At 40.9% G+C, this 23,314-nt stretch overlaps 1 protein-coding gene across 1 annotated transcript in view; it reads right to left on the bottom strand.

The window, feature by feature from the left end:
- adgra1b (adhesion G protein-coupled receptor A1b) overlaps positions 1-21,374 on the bottom strand; it is a 203,785-nt gene extending 182,411 nt beyond the window's left edge. The window contains exon 1 of the mRNA XM_080869232.1: positions 20,638-21,374. Within this exon, the coding sequence (XP_080725358.1) occupies positions 20,638-20,855 (218 nt within the window). The 5' untranslated portion in view covers positions 20,856-21,374. The remainder of the gene's footprint in view (positions 1-20,637) is intronic.
- Between the last annotated feature and the right edge of the window lie 1,940 nt (positions 21,375-23,314).

Here is a 23,314-nt window from a genome sequence, read left to right as displayed (position 1 = left end):
GTGGCCTGTGGAATGTTGGTCCACTCCACTTCAATGGCTGTGCGAGGTTGTTGGATATTCGTGGGAACTGGTACACGCTGTCGTATACGCCGGTCAAGCACATCCCGAACATGCTCAATGGGTGACATGTCCGGTGAGTATGCTGGCCATGCAAGAACTGGGACATTCTCAGCTGCCATCTGCCCTGAACAATGTGAACCATGATTCATCCGTGAAGCGCACACCTCTCCAACGTGCCAGACGCCATCAAATGTGAGCATTTGCCCACACAAGTCTGTTACGGCGACGAGCTGGAGTCAGGTCAAGACCCCGATGAGGACGACGGGCATCCAGTTGAGCGTCCCCGAGACGGTTTCTGACAGTTTGTGCAGAAATTGTTTGGTTGTGCAAACCAATTGTTCCAGCAGCTGTCTGGGTGGCTGGTCTCAGACGATCTTGGAGGTGAACCTGCTGGATGTGGAGGTCCTGGGCTGGTGTGGTTACACGAGGTCTGCGGTTGTGAGGCCGGTTGGATGTGCTGCCATATTCTCTGAAACGCTTGTGGAGACGGCTTATGGTTGAGAAATGAACATTCAATGCACGGGCGACAGATCTGGTTGATATTCCTGCTGTCAGCATGCCAATTGCACGCTCCCTCATTGCTTGTGGCATCTGTGGCATTTTGCTGTGAGACAAAACTGCACATTCCAGGGTGGCCTTTTATTGTGGGCAGTCTGAGGTACACCTGTGCACTACTCATGATGTCAGATCAGCATCCTGATGTGGCACACCTGTGAGGTGGGATGGATTATCTCAATATAGCAGATGTGCCCACTACCACACATTTGGACTGATTTGTGACCACTGTTTGGGAGGGATGGTTATATTGTGTATCTGGAATGAATTTTAGGTCTCTATGTCCATCCCATGGGGAATGGGAGCAAAAACAAAAGTGTTGCGTTTATATTTTTGTTCAGTGTAGCTGTAGGCTATGGTGCAAGAGTCGGGGGGATGATGATATACGCAGCGCTTATTCTGCAGCCCAGACTCACATAATTTTAAATACAACTCCAATGGAGATTCAAGGTTTTATATCTGCTAAAATATTGATTTCTCCAGCCAGCTCTTAAATCCTCTGCTGCAGGGCTGCTCTCTCTCGCTCTGTGATGCTGTGGATACGTACATACCCATGTGATCTGCTGCCTTGAGCTCTCCTTTGCATGTTGTGTATCTTCTTGTCAGCCAATGGCCACTTCACTCACTTACGCACACACATTCAGACAGATAGACAGTGGCAGATTTGCACAAGGTCAGATCCTTTTATCACCTTCCACCACTACCTTCCCATCTTCTTTTAACACAATGGGCTGTGGGAATGATCACCCAGGTTTAAGGAGAGAAGGCCAATTAGAATGTGGTGTTGATTTCTTCTGTGACGACAGTGCTCTCGTTATGGCTACATGCTCATTTTTAACCCCAGGATTAAGCAGCGGGATCCCACAATGCATTGTGCTGAACGGGCAACTCGCCGGCCAAACTGCTCAGGGTGCAGAGTGTGCACAATGAAAATGTACTTGTGAAGGCACAAACAGACATGCAAACTAGGCATGAACTCACAACAGGAAATAAATATTTGGTCTTTTTGGTCATGAGAATAAACAATTCTATAAAGATTTCTCTCGGTTTTTGGCTGAAAGGTTAAAAAATGATATTTGCACTTGCCATTTTTTGCACTTGCACTGGAGAATTGTCTCATTTAATTGAATAAGTTTGCTTCTGGGTGATATTTGGGGAAAGCACCTCTTTCTGCTCACAGTTGTCTTGGCAGGAAAAGCTAAATTGATGAGAGGAAGTCCCCTCTCAGCAAAAGGCCAGGATGGACGCAAACTCGCGTCAGCAAATTTGTGTCAACATCTAAGCTTGTATTTATATTTTGGCCTACCCCAATAGCAAACTTCCAAGGAGATCGTATCTCTATTACTTCCAAAATGACTCTTTTTTTTTTTTGACAGAGAACTAGTGGGAAGATCCGGCGGGACAAAATCCGCAGAGCCAATACAAGAGACAAAGAATGCACAAAAAAGATAGAAATAATCGGGTGAGATAATAGACTTTTCACTAAGCCCCTCCATCCAGTTATTGCTGCTATGGCTGTCAAGCGTTCCATTGTTGCACAAAGCACTTTACACACTGATACCACAGGCACATTTATCATTTGAAATTTGCAGTAATTCTTTAAACAGTGATATGACAGCTGATTTCACATGGAAGTAAACAGTAGGCTTCTCATTTCCAGCCAACAAGTGAAAATCTATTTTATCTGCTGTACGAACGACTGTCGTTTGACAGTCCACTGAATTTAGTGTTAGAAGACTGAGGCCAAAGCTGCTCGTCACCCGCATGAAGTCATACTGTCACCAGCTGATGATCAGCGTCAGTATGGAATAAGGAGGAGCATGGGCATGTTTTGCATAGTAGAGATGGTTAACCGTAGTTATATATGACATTTGTGCCAGTACCACTTTTTTCCATCTGCTATGTGCCACTGCTTGTGGGAGGAAGAGCACACCTTGTCGGTGGTACAGAACAGAGCAGCATTAACATGACAGAAAAAACACTGATTGTGTCAGACATGGCAGAGGAGGAGGAGCTGGAATGGAGGTGGGTTGCTAACCTTGCTCAGTAATGTAAATAACATGCCCTATATGAGATTTGCCAATCAGCTGTCAAATATCTGTCTGCACTGAAATCTCACCTGAACTAATTCCTCAATTATCAGTAAAAACGTAATTTAAATGTTACATGCCAAAAACGTCCTGTTTAACTGACTTTTATTTTGTGCTATTTTATTTTTACAAAACTGTTTTGGTTTTTTTTTACATCAAGTGTAGTTATTACTTGAGCCCTGTGTCTACTGTTTTGGGACATGGTGAAATTCAAAGGCTTGCAATTTATGTGGGCTTGGCGAAATCAGTCAATTAGAAAGTGTAGGGCCAAATTAACTCATGGGTTGAAGGGGAAAAAAGTTCTGTGGGTGATCAGCTCAACTAACAATGGGCTAATTTACTAAAAACCTAAATTCACAAATCAAAACAAGCAGACTGGATAATGGACAAGCAGTCTAGTAATCAAAATAAAACAGTCTCCAGTAACAGCAATGGCAATTTAGATCACTGAGAGCCAACTTAATGGTAATTTCGTGTCTTTTTTTAGTGCAAACTTCTCTGTTAGAAATTGCTGAGGGCTGCTTATGTTCTGCATAAATCAGAGGAGCACAGGATTTGTGTAGAAAAAGGGCTGTTACAAACTATCAGAGGTGGGACCAAGTCATTGTTTTGCAAGTCTCAAGTAAGTCTCAAGTCTTTATCCTCAAGTCTCAAGTCAAGTCTCAAGTAATGTCAGGCAAGTCAGAGTCGAGTCTCAAGTCACTGGTGTAAAAGTCCGAGTCAAGTCACAAGTCTGAAACTTTGAATTTCAAGTCCTTTCGAGTCTTTAAAAAAAAAAATAATAATAATAATGTTGCAGTTATGCTAAATGTAAATATTAGACCATGTAATTTTAAAATCTGTGTTTTTCTCAACACATGACAAAATAGTGAACTTAGAAAATATACACAAATTGTGAAATTGCACCTCTTTAAAATGCAGCTCAATTAAACCTAGCTCCAAGAATAATTTTCACCGACAGTTCTGAGATAAGCTGCATGTTATTCTTGGATGCGGTTGTAGGACCAGCTTTAAAATCGCATGACAAAAATATCATACACATTAAAAAAAACTGTATCACCAACGTAGCCTGGACAACATTTGCTAGTTAGATGAAGTCAGCTATCTCATTGTAGCATATTTATAATCATACGGTTCTTGGAGTGAGCGCATACACTCATGAAGTTTAGTAACTTCAGGTCACTGCAACAAGCCCAGGTACAGTTTACCGACGGATGGGTGCAGGACCTTGAAATGCACCGTGTAGAACGAAAGACCATCGTACCTATCATAAGTTTACCAGTCTCACAAATTGTCGTCATAAATACACATTCCTTAACCGTTTATTAATAGGACCTTTGAGCTCAACGGTAATTAATTAGTAGTGGAAATAATTTCTGGTACCCATCACAGAAATGTAGCAGTGACAATAATACTGTATGCTGTAATCGTACTGGACAATTAGTGATACAAAAAACCTGTTTTATCCTGTGAATAAAAGTATATGTTTTTGTCAATGTACCATAATAACAGAAGCGAAACGCAATATTGTGTCAGGACAATTCACTATTTATGCACAATAAACACAGGAGCATAGCGCGACAATTTCTGTTCAGCGCCAGACTTGCTTGTAACCTATATCACTAATTATGTTATGAAAATGACGTATTAACTACTAAAAAACACTGACCTTCGTGTAAATGCTTGGAGCAGACTAACCTGTGAGCTGGAGTGTTCTGGGACGTTATATTTGATCTTTGAATGGCTGCGATCCAGGCCATCCGTCGCGTCTTTGTTACTTCGGAAACATGGCTTGAACAATTTCTCTTCAACGACGTAATCCGATAACAACCGATCTCTTTACCCGTCAGCTTCTCGTGGCTGTCATGCGACCGGCTATTGCAGTTAATAATACAACAGCTTCTTGACATTTTTGTGTTTCTTTTTATCGCTGTATAACTGATTTCAATTGAAAGCCTGCGTGCGCTAGTACCGCTTGCCACGAGTTCCCAGAATCCTTTGCGGTTCTACCCGTGAATGACGTCACATTTTCAATCTCTATATAATATGCATGTTAAATTTTATATTTGGGGTAAAATATCAAGTCTTTTCAAGTAAACCGGTTCAAGTCCAATTCAAGTCCCAAGTCATTGGTGTAAAAGTCCAAGTCAAGTCACAAGTCTTAGAACATTTTTTCAAGTCAAGTCTAAAGTCATAAAATTAATGACTCGAGTCTGACTCGAGTCCAAGTCATGTGACTCGAGTCCACACCTCTGCAAACTATCCCATAGTGTAAACCTGAAATCTGCAACAGCTGATCTGTAGGATGTGCAGAATAACACAAAACATAATCTACCATCAAATACTTACCCATCTGTGCGTCGATGAACTTGCTGTTATTGTGTTATGTGCAATAATGCAAGCAATTCTCTCATTTTAGGAAGACGTTTTTATAAAACCCATTAGACATCAGAGATCAGTCTAGAAGTGTATGAGTCCCATTCATTTTTGCATTTTGACAGTCATTTCAATATGGCAATATGTGCATGAAAAAAAATCACGAAAGGTGAAGATTTTATGACGTGCCATTTTCAAATGAAGGAATTTTCTCGATTAATTTTTCAACCATAACTGAATGTTACAAATAACAATTACAGTTCACAATTACAACTACATACAGAAACTGTTAAAAAACGGATAATATGCTCACAGAAAATTACGTTAGTTTTTTTTTACAGTGTAACTTTGAGCTATCCACTATATACAAATTCGTTCTCACTCATTTTGAGTATATCAGCATTCCTAGGGGCGACTATCACAGCCACACCCGGTGCAAAATAACACATGACCTAAAGTTAAATGCATTAAATTTAGTGCAATTTGCAATGAATTGCTTTATCAGACCTTTCTGATTTTCCACTCTAAAACTGAAACTCCTACAAAGACCTGCACAACAAGCCCAGTCACGAAAATACCTGCACCCTGTGCACTTTAATACCAAAAGAGAGTATTTCATTGGTGCAGTAAATTTGTAAATTTGATCCTTTAAGCTGAGTCAGATTAGACAAGATTTATAGACCACCAAATGTGAGTAAGCAAGAGTTTGTATGGATTTCTATTGTTGTTGATCCAAACATCAGTATCCTGCTGCGTTGGTGTCAGTTTGAATTCGTCTTGACAAAAGCTCTCTGCATGCAGGAAATTGCAGCAGATACAAGCCAGCATGGAAGCAGCCGGACATGGTGAGAAACTCCTTGGAAAACCGAGCAGGTCAATATCACAATATTTCACACGGAGAATTACTGAAAGATAACCAAAGAGCTCAAACAGTTTGAAGGGCCAGGTGGAGTTGATTCTGGTATTCCCTGAGCTTTTTCTAAATGCTAGCACTATAAATTGTGCCAAAACTGCTGCGCTTCTTTTCTAAAGCCACATATGAACAATGTGGCAGGGTAAAGGTGGTCGAGCTGAGACACTCACTGCTGTCGCTGTGTTTTCTCCAGTGTCTCCCATTCTGTTCCTACACCTCCCTCTGCGGACGGACGTCCCACTCAGGGACAGGCAGCCACTGTTTGTGCAAACTCAAGCGTGTCCTGTGCTGTGTTATGCTGCATGTATGTGTGTGCGGATTTGTGTGGATGTGCCTGCTTGCCGACCCCTGCATGCCTATCTCAGGCCTCTGCGCAACGTCCAGGAAATCACAGGAAAAACAGAATTGAACATTATGTAAACAGGCCATGACAAACTTGTGGAGGAGCCATCCAACTCTGTATTTACATTATCAATTATGTTCTCTGTGGATAAGCTGCTTTCAGCGAGGAGAAGTGATTCAGTATTGTCTCTGTAGGCTGCAGCAAATGGTCTATGTCATTGCTTACTGTGTTCCAGCGCCAACCACAGCCAGATGTGTATAGTTTATCTAGTAAATGCTGCATTTTCACAAAATTCCCACATGGCATAGGGCATTCATTTGTGTGAATGTTGAGTTTGCGAGCGTAAAATTGGAAGATTGAAGCACTGCAGAAGGTTAAACAGTTGATTAGTTAATTGATAATAAATTTGTGTGACAGTATTTTGATAACTGATACACACTGGAGTCATTTTTCAAATAAAAATGCCAAGGTTTTGATGAGAAATATGAGAACTGAGTACTGTACGAAAGTCTTGAGCCACCCCCATTTTTTTTTTAAGTGGTCCTGAGTAATAGTTCTCAAGACTTTCTGAAGGTCTTTTTTAAGTTTTTGGACATAACCTGGGAATAATTCAAGAATAAAAAGACATCTGATTCAACAGATAAGTAAGTGTTGTGTCTACACGTATCAGACAGGTTTTTAAATGTTTCTTTGGGCACTTATTAGCAGCCTGTTGCAAAAACATATCATTTGTTCCCATTAACACAGTTTAACAGGCATAAAATTGCTTTTGTTGTGTGTTGCTTTGTCTTTTCCCAACAAGGTGATTCCCAAAGAGCCATTAGCTGAAAACATATCTCAGCATGGTGTGCAATGAGCTCTTAAAAAATTTGAGGAACATGAACAAGTTGAGGATAAAAAGTGACATACCTGAAAAACTATGTACAGCTTAAGAACGGTATCTAAAAGTCATGTCATTGAGAAGTAAAAAAAAATCCAGCAAAGACCTGACACGGGACCTGAGAGACGTGTCTGGACCTTTAGTTGATCCATCTACTGTTTCTAAGCCTTATTAGAAATAGTCCCAGTGGAAGGATGGCTGCTAAAGAGCCATTATTAAGAACTGGAAACAGGGGTAAAAGGCAAAACTGATGACTGTCACCAGTATGTATGGAGGACGTCAGCAGAGAGGTACGACAGTGCTTGTTTACAGTCATCTGTAAAACAAATTGAAGGCTCTGTCATTGTTTAGAACTGCATTTCATTCCAATGGTGTTTGGGATATTGTCAAAATGTTAAAAGTGATGCGACTATAAACACAGAAAATTATAGTCTAATCTACCATGTAATAAATAATAATAATAAATGAAAACATTCTGGATTTTTTTTTTATTATGGCTTAATTTTAAACGTGACAATGATTGTAAACACACTGTCTCTGTAAACGCAAACCTGACAGAAAAACACACAGTAGAACACTAATCAATCACATAACTGAGGCAGTTTAGGATCATTCTGATAGAGAACAGAAAAAAGGCAGCTAATATCTAAAAAAGAGCTTTGAATGTCCTTAAAGGAGCCCGGAGAGCTACTTCAAGAAATGACAAGAAAGCTGCCTAATGTCTGGACATGTTTCAATAAATAGCTGCACCTATTTTCCATTTCCTAGCCAAATATAAAGAAAATTCTTCCTTTAAACAGGACCTCTTGCTCTTAATCTCCCTCCACACCACAGCTGGGATATTTCTGTGAGGCCGAACAAAGTCAGTGCTCTAGAAAACAGTCTGGCTGGAGCAAAGACATTCAGCTATATCATTATGGAGGAATAGAAACGAAAATAGCTCCCACGGAAGTAATCCAACACACCGATCATGAGGAGCAAAGGGAGTAAAGATCACAATCTAAACTATGGCAAACATTTAGATCTACTGGCCTCGAGGATTCAAGCCACTTCTCTTCAAACAGCCAAACCCAGTGTTTTTTTAGAAGATCAAGTTACTAGACAGGGCTAACCAAAATAACATATTTCACATCTACTAACATTGACCTTGGATGGAAAATTGCTTTAAGAGCTACCAACAGATGTTCACATGGCCTCTAAATGATGGTGAAGGTCATCTGACTGAGACACAATCTACCGTTCTACTGTTGCAGATCAGTTAGTCAGATTTGTTTGCTTGTGTTTACAGAAGGTTATAAAGTAAGGTGTTATTCTCTGTTATTCTTGTGATTTGACTTAAATATGAAGCAATAAAATGAAGCTTATCTTGTCTTTAACAAAAGAGAAAGTTCTGTTTAGTTGAGTTCTTCAGTTGGGGAATTCCAAAAAAGTAAGTTCTTATCATAATCTTTATTATTATCTATTGCATGCAACTATATAGTTTTTCAGATGCCTTAGATGCTCTTCATTCTGATCAGAGTGAATCAGAGAGAAGAGTGCAGTCTTCGCTTGCTTTCCTTTTTTGTGCAAAGTGCCATATTCGCTGGGTTTGCCCTATTTGCTATTGAACAGCACAGCAATATTTCATCTTCTTGTTAGGGCAAAATATTGCATAGCTTAAATTTGGAATTAACCTTTAGGAATGTCTTGTTGATTTTAATTATGTGACTTCATAATTTGATAAGTTGTCAGAACCAGCACAACAATAACCTCCGATTACATCACCTCTAGTGTACCACCTTATAAACAGCTCTACACTCTGCACTGATGACTGCAGACGGATTCAGATTGACTGTTTGCAACATATCAGCAAACAGTCTGTGTTCATAAAGTAGATAGTCTGTCAGTCAGGTAATTGCAAACCTTTGAGTCTCAGAGTGACTTCAGTCAGTCTCGCTCAACCTCAGGACAACCAACTGATCACCACAAAAATTCAATTAAAATTTTTTCGTATTCATAAGAAGCGTGACATTCTACTTTAACTTTAGTCTGATTGAGCCATAAAGGCGATTGGAGATCAGAGATTTGAGTTTACACTATTGTAAGCTAAGAATTCAAAAGTTCATTTACCGAATTATATATTAACCAGCAATAATATTTAGATATGAAAAAGGCCACATCACGAGAAATTACTTAATGGAAAAGTTCAATAGAAAAAATAAGCATTTTTTTAAAAGTTAGTTTTTTGTGATTACAGGCATTGCTAAATGCTGAAGCTACGTGACTGGAAGCCTAAGCAGTCTCTAACTATTAGGCTCACCACAGACATAGACATATAGCATCAGTGACTTGTGTTGAGTGAGTGGAGAAAAATGTGAAGAAGCTGAGTGACAAACACATATGCAAGCACAGGGCTCCTACATATGCACACAAATGGATACACTGACTCCCTGATTCGTGCACACACAGAGGCAGGCATACGCTCATAATCTAGCACACAGGGCTGATAAAAGCCTGCCAAGGCTCCTGTGAGACAAATAGAACAGCTAATACGATTCCCACTGGGATCACACATTGCAACAGAAGCAGCACACATCAGGGCTTTAATCACCTTGTTGTACAGTTAGTCAGAAAACGGGGTAAAGACAACATGCTTCTAAGCTGGCCTCCACTGCTCTCTCAAATTTATGGCCCTTTAAGTAACTTTAGTATTTACTCAGCAGCGTATGAAGGAGGCAGGGAGAGCAGCACAAAGAAGTATCCTTGGCAGACACTGTATTTGTCTTTACTTAATATTTTTTGGTAGTAGGTCTGGGTTTTGACACATTCTTGGTTTTTCCATGCTACAGTAGGATTTACAGCGACTGCTCCAGTGGTCATGAACTCTCGATCATTGAATCATTATTGTCTAACGCAGAACTGATCAGACCTGAACCACGTCAACTGCAGTCAGAGAGATTTTCAGGCAGCCAGTGTGAAGGCCAGCTTCTAAGTGATATATCTGTAGCCTCTGAAGAAACCTTGACAATATCATTGGCATTTGCTGGTAACTAGATTGAGTAATGGCTATTTATTAAGAACACTGGCAGTTTCCTTAAAGAGCAGCCACCTCTGTGGCTGTAAAATGAAGCCAACATGGAAGTGGTAAAAACCGCACTTAAGTGGTCACTTGAGACTGGCTCCAAAAGCATGTCACTTCTTATCGACTCTATTGATAAAAATGCCCACCGTAAGAACTTTAACGAACAGGAACAAAAAAGTTTTGGCCTCCATAGTTTCCCCCTTTAACACAACTGTACAGATAGTGACTTATTTATTTATTTATTCATTCATTTACACCCATTTAGATTTTGTTAAGGACCAACGTTAGGTTTTCTTCAGATATGCTGACCACAGATGGTGTACGATGGCTACTGTGACATCACTCACTGGTTTCTGAATTCTCGTTTTCAAGCCTTTATGACATTTGACAAGGTGGGGTGGGGGTGGCCTGAGAAACTGCTTGATAACTGGCCAATGACTTTTGATTGACTGTGGCTAATCTCTCGTTTTAAAATATGGCATGACCAAGATTTGCAAAATAGATTTCCCAGCACCAGCTGAACACATGAACAGGAGTACCACAAACTTTGCAGATCACCTTAGAGACCAACATCCTGGTCTTTATGAAGAATTTTCAACAACACCTAAGTATTAAACAGCAAGAATGTTACTGTTTCACTTCTAGCAGTTACCCCTCATTAGCCAACTGTTGAGCTGTCATTAAAACAGCGGTTAACAAGCTCCTTCTAATAATACAATCATAACAGTTATGTGGGAACTAGGTAGCAAATGGAATTTAACAGGCACAGTCATTAGAGTGTAAAAAGAGTTTTGCTTCCCTTAAAGACCCAAATTGAAGACATCTACCAGCACCTAGGCAGAAATGGTGGCAGCCTGCTTAACCAGCAGCAGGAGTCCTGACAGGGACTAGAAAGAGAGAGCAGATTTCTCCTGTTTTGGCTTCCTGTTAAGTCCAGAATTGAATTCAAAATCCTGCTCCTCACATACAAGGTCTTAAATAATCAGGCCCCATCTTATCTTAATGACCTTGTAGTACCATATCACCCTATTAGAGCACTTCGCTCTCGCTCTGCAGGCCTACTTGTTGCTCCTAGAGTATTTAAAAGTAGAATGGGAGGGAGAGCCTTCAGTTTTCAGGCCCCTCTTCTGTGGAACCAGCTTCCAGTTTGGATTCGGGAGACAGACACTATCTCTACTTTTAAGATTAGGCTTAAAACTTTCCTTTTTGCTAAAGCATATAGTTAGGGCTGGACCAGGTGACCCTGAATCCTCCCTTAGTTATGCTGCAATAGACATAGGCTGCCGGGGGATTCCCATGATGCATTGAGTTTTTCCTTTCCAGTCACCTTTCTCACTCACTATGTATCAATAGACCTCTCTGCATTGAATCATATCTGTTATTAATCTCTGTCTCTCTTCCACAGCATGTCTTTATCCTGTCTTCTTTCTCTCACGCCAACCGGTCGCAGCAGATGGCCCCGCCCCTCCCTGAGCCTGGTTCTGCTGGAGGTTTCTTCCTGTTAAAAGGGAGTTTTTCCTTCCCACTGTCGCCAACGTGCTTGCTCATAGGGGGTCATATGATTGTTGGGTTTTTCTCTGTATCTATGAAGCACCTTGAGGCGACTTTTGTTGTGATTTGGTGCTATATAAATAAAATTGAATTGAATTGAATTGAATTGAATTGAACCATCAATGAAATATGGTGCCAGGTTCCCAGAAGCACTTGAAATGAACAGGGCTGTTACTGAATACATTTACATGAGCTAAAAGAATAAAGAAGAATAAAAAGCAAAAAGGCAGTGTGGTAGCACAGTGGTTTACACTGTTGTCTCACAGCAAGAAGGTCCTGAGTTCAATTCCACCATCAGACCGGTGTCTTTCTGTGTGGAATTTGCATTTTCTCCCTGTTTTTGCGTGGGTTCCTTTTGGGTACTCCGGCTTCCTCCCACCATCCAAAGACATGCAGCTTGTGGGGATAGGTTAATTGATTAATCTAAATTGCCCATAGGTGTGAATGTGAGCGCAAATGGTTGTCTGTCTCTGTGTGCTAGCCCTGCGACAGACTGGTGACCTGTCCAGGGTGTACCCCGCCTCTCACCCTGTGACAGCTGGGATAGGCTCCAGCGCCCCCCGCGACCCTGAAAAGGAGAAGCGGAAGTGGATGGATTGAAGAAATAAAGAGTATTTTCCTGAGTATTGATATCGAGTTTGAAATTCTAGAATGGTGACGACCTTACCCCCTAATTAGCAGGTAAAATTAGCTTTGAATTGAGCTTTACAGTTTATGAATGTAGCTTGTAAACCACACTCTAATCCAAATATGAGCATTAATCAACTTTTTCTTAATTATTAAAATAGCAGCTAACAAGTTGTGATGTGGGAGCAAGGAAGCAAATGTTAGTTCTGCCTAAAAACCAACAAATTCCTACAATAAGCTCCAACAAACAAACATGGCAGTCCTGACGTCCCTGCAGCTACATCTTCTATATTCTGTTAATGTTTCCAATACGCAGCAGCTCAATGCCCATGTTGTTGTTCTTGAGCACACGGATAACATGAGGAAAGAGGTCCTTGGCAACAGCGAAGATAGAAGTGCTGGGGATCTAAAATATTGCACCCTCTGAAGCTTTGATGACTGATACTGGTGAGTGCACTAAAGCTGAACCTTTTGCTTTTTAAAAATCTTCCATATCAGTGGAGATAAGAATGAGAAAAGCCAGTAGAAAGAGACAGAAAGACCAAGAGATTGGCATGACTCCTCACAGCATGAGATAGTAGATACACCATGTTTTATCAGGGTCATTTTGGTCACATCTCTTTAGATTAACATCCAGCTCTCTGTGGATCTGAATGTCATATCATTTAAGGCGTTTAACACTCGGAATGTCTTGATCCGATGTGTTGTGCACTCACAAGGTTGTTCAATGAGTTAATGCACAGGCGTATATGGACAGGCTATGTGTGCAATGAAATATTCATGCAGAAGTACTCAGAACTCAGAGGAGGGTAGAGCACAAACAGCACCTCGGCAGACGAGAAAAGCCCCCAAGGAATAACAGCAAGGAAGAAAAGAGCTGGAGTGAATATAATGGGGGGTAAAGAATATACAGAATTATATTTATAGCAATACTAAAAAATAAAATGCTCTGACATCCAGTATTTGTTCACAGTGACAACGCAGATCAATATAAACTTCTCAATCCTTTGATCATGCTAATCACAACCTGTCCATCTACAGCGAAGAAGCGCATTAATCTAAAATCCACCTGCTATTTTACAGCCACGCTTCCTCCAATGTTTCCCTGCCAGCACTTTGACTGACATGTTCTTGTAGTGGTTTGGAGGGAGCTACTGCCCTATCCTGATCACTTCCCTCTTGACACCACAAACATCCCTCCTGTCTTTCAACTGAAAGGATGATGATGGTGGCGAAGGTCCACAGAGGAGGATACTACAGATTTGGCTTTAGCCCAAACCAGATGCCCTCATTTTTCTCTCTGGCAAACTGGAGAACAACCAGGCTTTCAAGGAGCTCAGTGTGTGAGAACATGCACCAATTAAGAAGATCAATTTCAGCTGACACTTCTGTAAATCACAAACATTTTATTATAGTTGTGTTTTTTTAATTAAGATATTAAAAACAACATGAAGACAAATAATGCACTACTGCAATTATATTTGTTTATTATCGCTGAACTCTTAACTCTGGAAACTGATTGCAACAAGGACAATACTGGGCTCAACGTGAAAGAAGAAAAAATAAACCATTTACTGTGTGATATGAGATGGATATTTAAAAAGGGATTTTTTTTGGCTGAAATGCCAGCATTTAATGTAACAAGTTGCCTTTTTCCCTGTTTGCAGATGTGGGTGAAAGACAATGACGCACTAAGGATGAAAGCCTGTTTATTTCCCCTTAAATGGTGCCACACTGAAAAGGGAAACGCATTTGTGGATTGAGCAACAGCGTTGAGTATGTGATCTGTGTTCGTGAAAACCTTGTCAAATGTTCCCCGTCTTCTCTGGTGCCTTTTGTTGGATTGGATGACTGAAATCTGAAGGATCGAGACATATTGGCAATTTAACTATTTATTCATTTAACAAACAGATGCCTCTATAGCTCTGGAAGAACCATACAAAGCTTGGAGGATAGAGTTTGGTCCCAGACTGTGGAGATATTGGGTTTGCCAAAACTGCAGAATCGAATTTTGATGTCGTTTAACATTGACGTTGCTTCCAATGATAACAAGCCTTGTTTTTCCAGTGACATCACCATCACAATGCTGCCACCAAAAGCTATGCAGTAATCAACATGTTGATCCAACTGCAGTAGGCAGAATCTGGACTGATCACTGAACATATTTCTCCAAATGTTCAGGTTCCAATGCGCATGGTGCTGACACCAGCGCAAATGGGCCCGACGGTCAAGGGCAGCTGCAGCAGGCCTCTTGACAACCCTTTAAGACCACAGATTGGCTGCGTGCACTCTGTTCTGTATTGTCTGGGTACAGAGCTGTCGGCCATATTGTCCTGCAAACCTTGTCTGCAAATCTGTAGAAGACTGCCTACAGTTCCTAAGTTCTGACAGGGTGAGGAAACAGTCTTCTTGTAGCGTCATCTTCTTGGGACGCCAGCTTCGCAGCCTGTATCTGGCATGTTATAGTCCCCAATTATATGGAATTTGGCCTTCAGTTTGGAGATGATATAAGGGCTCACTAAAAATAATGCTGTAACTTGCTTTTGTGGAACATCAGCCGAAAGTTGACCTATCCAGATCAGTCCAACATGGTGTGTTTGGAGTAGACACCAACTGATGCTATAGCAGGGTCCATGCTCACCAGTGCTGCTATTAAGGCACCAAACCTGACTGCAGTTGAGGTATCAGAAGCTCAAAACAAGAGTTAATAGAAGAATAAGCTGTTTGGCACTGACATTGCTTTTTCATTGGTTTTTCATAGACGTAACCCACAAACTCAATTCTGCTGCTCAACCCACAAACACATTTTTCTTACAGATGTGGCACCATTTAAAGGACAATAAAGAGACTTTTATTTGATTGGCAAACTGACTGAAAATATGACATTCAGAATTTTGCACATATTAATTTAATTTATAAAAGTGTCTTAGAATTTTCTTGAACATTGTTTAAGTTCTGAATTTATTTACTTGAAGTTCATAATAATAAATCCTTTACAGGATTCAGAGTACATAACACCACTGTGGTTAATGAGTTATTTTCATAAGGGGGAAAAAAATCAAAGAAACAAAACAACATAAAACAAAAAAACTTTATGCTTCGCAAATCAGTCACTGCATAACAGAAGAAAGTTTTTTGGTTTATTTCTATAACATCGGATCAGACTGGGGCTCTGGGTGCATCTTCATCACTTTCTAACATGTAGAAGACAGAAACATTGTTTTGAGGAACATTTGAATGCATTTCATTTCAAAGCCACTCATCTCATAGACTAACACTTTAGGTATTAACATTATATTACAGGTTGAAAACCAACCTGTTGGGTGAACTACATGCTAATTCTAATAAAGCAACAGAGTGTGGATTTCTGATTTTTCATGAGTAGGTGGGCAATATTCTGTCTCTACTACTACTATGTGCTGCAAGCAGTACTGACAGCTTTGTCAACTGTGAAATGTGCTTGAGTGTACAAACTGACTCATTGTTAACATGCACTTTGCTTAATTCGCCGTGGAGAAAACATCATGCTCAGACTGTGGAACAAGTATTTTATTCCCCTGAATGAAGAAATACAGTCTGTACAGTAACATGACCGTAAATAATACTGCTCCTTTTATTTATCCTTTGCACACAAGAGTCATACATTTTAGTTGGCTGTTTTGCCATCCTTACCTATGGAACTTTTTTATGCTGTGTTATGGAATATATATTTAAATGATAGTTAAAGCTAATGAATCAGACGGCACAGTTTTTCTCTATATTCAGTCTAATGATGTTGGCCAGTGTCAAATACTGGATCAGGGCAACCCTTGACACCTTAAACCATTCTTTACAACTTTGTTAATGCATTTTTGCCTTTGGAGAGAAGGGGAATATTTTAAACTATTTATTTTGAGCCAGTGACTCCTTCCAGGAGTAGACCCCAACCAGTTTATTAGTGATCTGATATTATTGGGTATTGGCTAACTATTTGTTTATCTAATGTAAACACAACAACCTGCTGTAATCTGTTTATTTTTCGTATGTTGGAATATTTCATTTTTATCTTCCTCCAAACACCCCCACCTGATCACAGCAGATGGCTCCCCCTGCCTGAGGTGGTTCTGCTGCATGGTTCTCCAAGTTTAAAAGGGAGTTTTTCCTTCCCACTGTCACTGTGATTGGAGTAGCTTGATTGTAAGGGTTTTCTCTGTATTATTGTAGAGTATCTACCTTACAATATAAAGCACCTTGAGGTTGTGATTTGATGCTATTTAAATGAAACAGAATTGAATTGAATTGACCAATTATTGGTACTGGTATCAGTCTTAAAAGTCCTTTATTGGTTGGGCTCTAGATCCATGCATACCACTCTAACATGTGTAGAAACTGCAGCCTGACTTGCCTGTGTTGTGCTATGTTAACACACAGGACCACAGGAGAAAGTGTGGTTGTAGAACAGTCAGCTGAAAAATATGTGAAACTCAGTTTAAGCTTCCACACGTTGAGCTACTCTCAGCAGGTAATATATGAGTATTCAGACAATATGCAAATAGTACACGACCCGGGTCAGGCTGCAACAAAGCAACTCAGCAAGAGAGAGAAAAGCAGCAGTACAAACATTGTAATGTTTATTAAAAGTTGTCAATTATGCAAGTGCACTGTATGTGCAGTATGTCTTTGGATGTAGATTCCAGCAGAGCAGAGACTCACAAGCTCACTTACAGTAAGCTGTGAGTGTGGAGTGTGCAAGCACCTCCACATCCCAACTGTTTGCAGTGGTCGCATCTGCTCAGTATCACTCTCATCATCAGTCTCAGCCCTCAGGTGATTTTCTACCAAACACTTGACATCCTCACTTTCCCAGCATCCTCTCTGTCACTCCTTTAAGTACTTTAACTGCTTTTTTTACTCTGAATCTCCCATCTCCCCCTACCACAACCATCCATGCATCTCTTCCACAATCTATTCCTCCTCTTTCTGAGATGAGCGAGGCGTGGTCCTGCTGGACCACTGCCTAAGACAAGTGTCAGCAACGATCTCAGCCGCTACTCTCTGCAGTGAAATGGCGCACCGCTGAAACGATTACACCAGATAGGTCCCAAGGTCAACAGAGCTGTCAGGACAAGCTCTAAACTCTTCAACTCCAACTCCTGGACGATAAGGAAAACAGGCGGAGGTGTTAATCGAGGGCGCTGTGCGGCTCACAGACTTACTGACACACTCTCTCATACAGTTCATTTTCATCTCTCTCGTTTATGCAAATGTTCTTTCATTTGCTCGTTAAGTTGTTTTTCTTTGGCAGTCGCAGGGCGCCGCATTATTGCAGGGCTTGTTCCTCATAAACATTTTATAGATACAATACTGAAACGCAAAAAGAAAACCAACAAAGCACAATCTGTGCCTCTAATCAGAAGTGGTGCTCGGATCTGGGCTGGTACACTTGAACGTGACAGGTTGTCATTGAGGAAATGGCTCAACAAGGGGTTCATTGTCTATGTAGGTGGTGAGATCAGGAGAAAATAAAGAGAGCATGCCGAAGGACATTTGGGAAATTTGCTGACAGTTTATGGGGTGGGGGGGTGGGTGGGTGGGGGGGGGGGGGGGGGGGGGGGTTGGTATGTACATGCTTCCCCTGATATATATGTTTATTTGTACAGCACATCTAAACAAAAGAGCACGCAGGGGAGGTCACTTTAGCCTGACAAAGGTCACATTTCCTAACGCAGGAAAACTGCTTCCTGGCCGGTAAGAGCTCTGCTGTAAGATGGAGTTCACCAAGGAATAGTGCTCACACACTACCTCGAATTTCTCAGGGAAACTCGGAAAGAAGGAGACGCTTCGACCTGCGTCGCTGTACTTTGATGCTTACTTACTGTGTACTGTGAAGGTTAACCTTACTTTATCTTTCTGTGTAGACTGCTTAGAAAAAAATCAAACCTCGTTAGTACCTGTGAAACCTTAAAAACGCCTCCACTTTTACTAACGCCGAGGATAAAACAAAGCTTTTTAACCATTCCCCACTTAAAAGAAACAAAAGCAGCTCTGCCTGCGCGGAAACAAACACCACTCCAGATAAACTGCTGTAAGCAAAGTGCTGCCATTAATCAACTATGCTTGTGGTTCAGAATGAGTAGTCGCCTGTAACTTGTCAAGGGCCTTTACATTAAGTATTTGCTTTTACACTCCAAAGGCAGACCTCGAGTTTCCGTGAATAAAGCAGTCTATTAATCTTGCCGTCAATCTGTGCACCTGCAGAGAGAGAAGGGGAGAGGGAGCAGGTGGGGGGGGGGGAGTTATCAACCCCTCAAGTGTTTGAAGTGCTATTTCATCCACAAGAGAGACACAGATGAATACTAAGAGAGGTTTCTCCAAGATGGTGTGGAAGAGCAAAATCTATGAATGTTTGAATGACTTTCAATACAGTAAAGGTAACGGCACCTCTAAACAGCACCGAGGGTAGGGAGAATGATTTATGCAGATGTGAGCAATGGATGAGGTCTGACTGTCACTAACAGGGGGAAGGTAGATCTCAAAGTGGGTCTAGAAACACACTAAGGAATAGATTTAGATTTTTCAAACTATCATTTGAATCAGTGATCTAGTAATAAGAGCAGGATTTTACAAGGACTAGCTTCTGCTCTCTCCCTTTTGAAATTACAGACAGCATGTAGACAAACAGTGATCACTCTTCATTACAGCATACTAAACACCCCCGTCAGTACAGGAACAGGAAGAGAAGTAAATGCCTCCTGCTCTGCCAATGCATAAGACTGTAATATAAAACTGTCATTCATCAGAGCATAGTTCAGGATGGATTAATTCCCAGTAACCCACCAGAAAACATTCTGAGAATGCTGACAGACTGAGTTGCACCATATGAACAGAATGAATTACAGAACTTATTGAACCTAGACCATCTCATCTGGACCATTTTTTGTGATGTGGTTTGTGATTGTCATTCCTTCTATTGATATGTGTGTATGTGCAACCCATTTCTTGCATTTCTTTGTACATATTATCTCTCCTTTCTTCACCTGCTGATCTTTTGGGAAATGTGAGACTAACACATTAAAAACTGTTAAAAGGGTTAGAATTGCAAATTAAAATTTTTAATTTAAAAAAAAAATGCTGCTAAATTTTATAATTAATCCATCCAAATAATAGACTGATCATCAGAGTTAACAGTGATCTCATTTCACTTATCGATCAGTCTTTGACCAGTTTTTCCAGTTATAAAATCTCTTTATTATTTAATTAATTATATTAATTATTAATTAGGCCTCATTTCTTTAACCATAAGCAATAAGAGTAAATCAATAAAATAAAATCAGGAAATAATAATATCCTGATTTTATTTTTTTAAACGGAGCAGTGTAAAAAGTTTCTGTATATTTAACAGAAACTTTTTGGCAGCTGGATGCCCGTATAAACCGTATAAACCTATAACAGTATCTTACTTTTGGCGCTCCCCATAATACTGTTCTAATCACAGAAATCAGTTACAGTGTGGAAAACAGAATATGATAACAAAGAGATTCTTTAAATTGCAAGTTACTACAAGGTTAATTCAAGGTTTGGCAGATAAAGAAGAATAGTAGGTACACTACATTATACATTATTATTTACTTATTATACGTCATGACTGTGGGGATTACCTCAGCGACTTTGCTAGCACTCTGATTTTGAACTGGAACCAATCTGTTGTGTAAATTTTTTAAAAATCATTTTGTTAGAAGAGTGCATCGTGGATAAGTTTAGTGACCTTTCAGTGGCATCCTTAATGCAGTGGGGCTGGGTGGGCGGGGGCAGTAATGGTAATAATGTAATAAGGTTGCAGAAAGGCTGGCTGCCAACCACATATTTCACAACATATTTATGGTAACAGTGCAAGGTAACATTATTCTTTGATGTGTACTATTCTTCTGCAACTCGATAAATGACTTACTGGTAAATTATGCCAAAGTTGTTTAACTGTGTGGAATCAATTTATAACACTTAACGCTCTTGTTCATGCAGGCAGACGCCCTAACGGGGGCCGGGGACTCCGTAGATGAAATAGAGGAAATAAAATTATCTTTGCACTTTTCCCACACTGTTTTCTTCCTGATAATCCGTTATATGTTGAGTCTCACAAACACACACTACCTCGTGTGTGGGCTTTATATTAGTGACGTGAAAGTCTTGACTGCTCCTACTTACAGCGAAACGGTCCTGTTGGGTAAGAAGCTGGGCTGTAAGGTGTCCATCAGATCCACGTCGTCGCACACAACTTTGATTCGGACCTGCTGCCTGCTCAACTCCTTGGACCTCTCAGCGGAGCAGTGACAGCTGTCAATGATCAGATCCGGGCAGTTTCTATTGCTCAGGCTCGACTTGCACAGCAGGACTATTACGCACAATAAAGTCAGCGCCCTCATTGTGGACTGAGATAACTTAAAATATAAGAAGAAGAAAGGGAAAAAAGGAAAGAAACCCGCTATTTTCAAGTGATGTCGTCCCAGCTTCTGTGACAAACAGGGACCATTTCACATTCACTCCCGTTACAATAAAGTTTCCTCCGTTCCTGAGCCGAAGTCCAGATCCCAAACCCCGCTCGTCACCTGCTGCGCTGTAATGAGCTGAATACTTTCGCTGTTTTATTGCTTTTAAACCAGGAATAAAGTTAAACATCGCGGGTTTTAAATGCTGACATTTCTGAACAACAGTCTTACGAGCCGGCTTCTGTCATGTGCTCTGGAGAAAACTTCCAAAAGTGCGTTTTCAAAGTCAAACTTTTCGGCGACACTACCTTTCGCGCTGGCAGCAGAAATCAAGAAATATTCCCTTCACGATCCATTTAAAGTGCTTCTGTTTAAACCGCTGCATGCAGTGTTGTCATTCTTTGTCATCACGCAGTTTATGCGCCCTTGGACTTGTTGCGCATGTAGTGTCCCGAAAGTCCCTCCCCGTCCAGTCCTTACAGGCGTCGGTGTGGGCTCATAAACGTCTCATTGCTACAAGAGGCCGTTAGATAACGTCCTGAAGACTTTCGGCTTCTCTTTCTTTCGGATTGCGCTTACTGAAAGCAACAGGGGGAAGAAGCCCGTCCTCTCATCTAAATAATAATCAATGAGTGGGATCACAGATGGGCTAAATTAAACAATTTTCTCGTCTTTGCCACCTCAGAGAGTCCCCGGAGGTCCTCTAGACCCATGATTTCTCAAACACAAACATTTACACTGCCTGATGAAAAGTGCTGCTGTTTGTTTTAGTCTCTTAGTCACTCAGGGACGAAGGAACCGGTTTGTATCCAATTCCCGTGACCTGTACACAAACTGAAAATGAGCCACAGCGCTGGTGAACAGGCGAAACACACATTTTCGGGGGGGAAATGGCTTGAATTGTGATCTTGGGAAACATGGTGTTCTACTATTTTACATGCCCCCTAAACGAAAGTAGAATCTTGTTTTTTTTAACTCATTAGTTTCCATATTGCTCGGCTTTGATTTGCTGCAGTGAGAGGCTGCTGCAGATGTTGGCATTTTACGAGCAGAGGACAGACTTGTAAACCTGGCGTTCATTTCACTGATGGCAATAAATTAAGAATATGAGCTGGAAGGTTGACACAGTAACGGATTGTTGGCCTCATGAAGATGATTAATGAGTAAATACAGAAAAGACTACTTTAAATGTCTTTATGTTTTAGGATTTAGAGGTACTTAAAAGAGAGTGTGAACTGGGGCATTTCTTTGAAATTAGATTAACTTTGATGAGCTGAATTTTAGTTTGTTTGTTTTTTTATTCCATCCAAGATGTCATCTGATTCCTCTTGAGACAGAAAGCAAACAATGTGGACCAATACCTGTCCTATAATGTGCACTTATTCTTATCAAGCAATAGTGACTTTGAACAGCCCACACGATGTATCCAGTGACATCAATCTCGTCTCTTTCTGGGGCATAATCTGTACAGAGGGCTTGGCCCCAGGGGGACAGAAGCTGAGACAGCTGGCTAGTTAGGTTCCCCGGGGCCAGGGTGAGGTGCTTCCCCTGTGTGTTTGTGTGTCCATGTGCATTGCACCCTGGGCCAAAATCCTCCCTCATTATCCACATTGTCTCCGGCACAGGCCCGAGAGCACAAAGGAGGGTTTGAAGCCGCTCCCACTGACCCTGCAAGCAGCCCGTGTTTCCTATTCTTCCGTTTTGACAGGCAAACATGGACTCCCTTTCTCTCCATAAGAGCATGCTATACTGAGAAAGACACAACCTTCCCTTCTCTGTTTATCCACATATGGAGACCCTTGTGCTCCCATGACACTGCCTCAGACTGTCAGTCACATTTGTTTACACAGATGTATATTTACCTCGTACCTCTAAATGCAGAGGAGAATCTTACCCACCAGCTGACCTCTGGGGAAGCCAAAGAAAAGTCACTTGATGTAGCTGACATCAACATTTGAAGTGATCCATCTTTAATAGACCCTAAGGAAACCTTTCCTTGGATGCAAGCCATGACTGTTCACTGAGCTACTTGTATGTTCTTAATGGAAAACAGATCCATGTACTCGAGTGTGTTCTATAAAGGTTTTCCTCTCTGGCAGCGGCTATATTTTCACACCAACAGCCTCTTCTGAATGGCACAAACAACTTTAATTGAAACTATGAAATCCCGCTGAACATTATTGTAAAATAGTGCTGCAGTATTAACTCAAAATAAAACCTCATTAGTGCACAATGAAGTGATGGAGTCAATCCTGGTCAAGCAACGCAAACATGTCTGTCTGCAGAGCATGTTCTTGTGTTTTCCCTCGTGCACATTAGTGTTCACAGCTCTCCATTATTACTCTGTGACAGAGATGAATAGACCCTGGCTGCAAGCAATCACAGTCCTCACTAAA

The sequence above is a fragment of the Rhamphochromis sp. 'chilingali' genome (genome assembly GCF_963969265.1).
Source record: "Rhamphochromis sp. 'chilingali' genome assembly, chromosome: 20".
NCBI classification, from domain to species: Eukaryota; Metazoa; Chordata; class Actinopteri; order Cichliformes; family Cichlidae; genus Rhamphochromis; species Rhamphochromis sp. 'chilingali'.
This window is presented reverse-complemented; position numbering and strand designations above follow the sequence as displayed.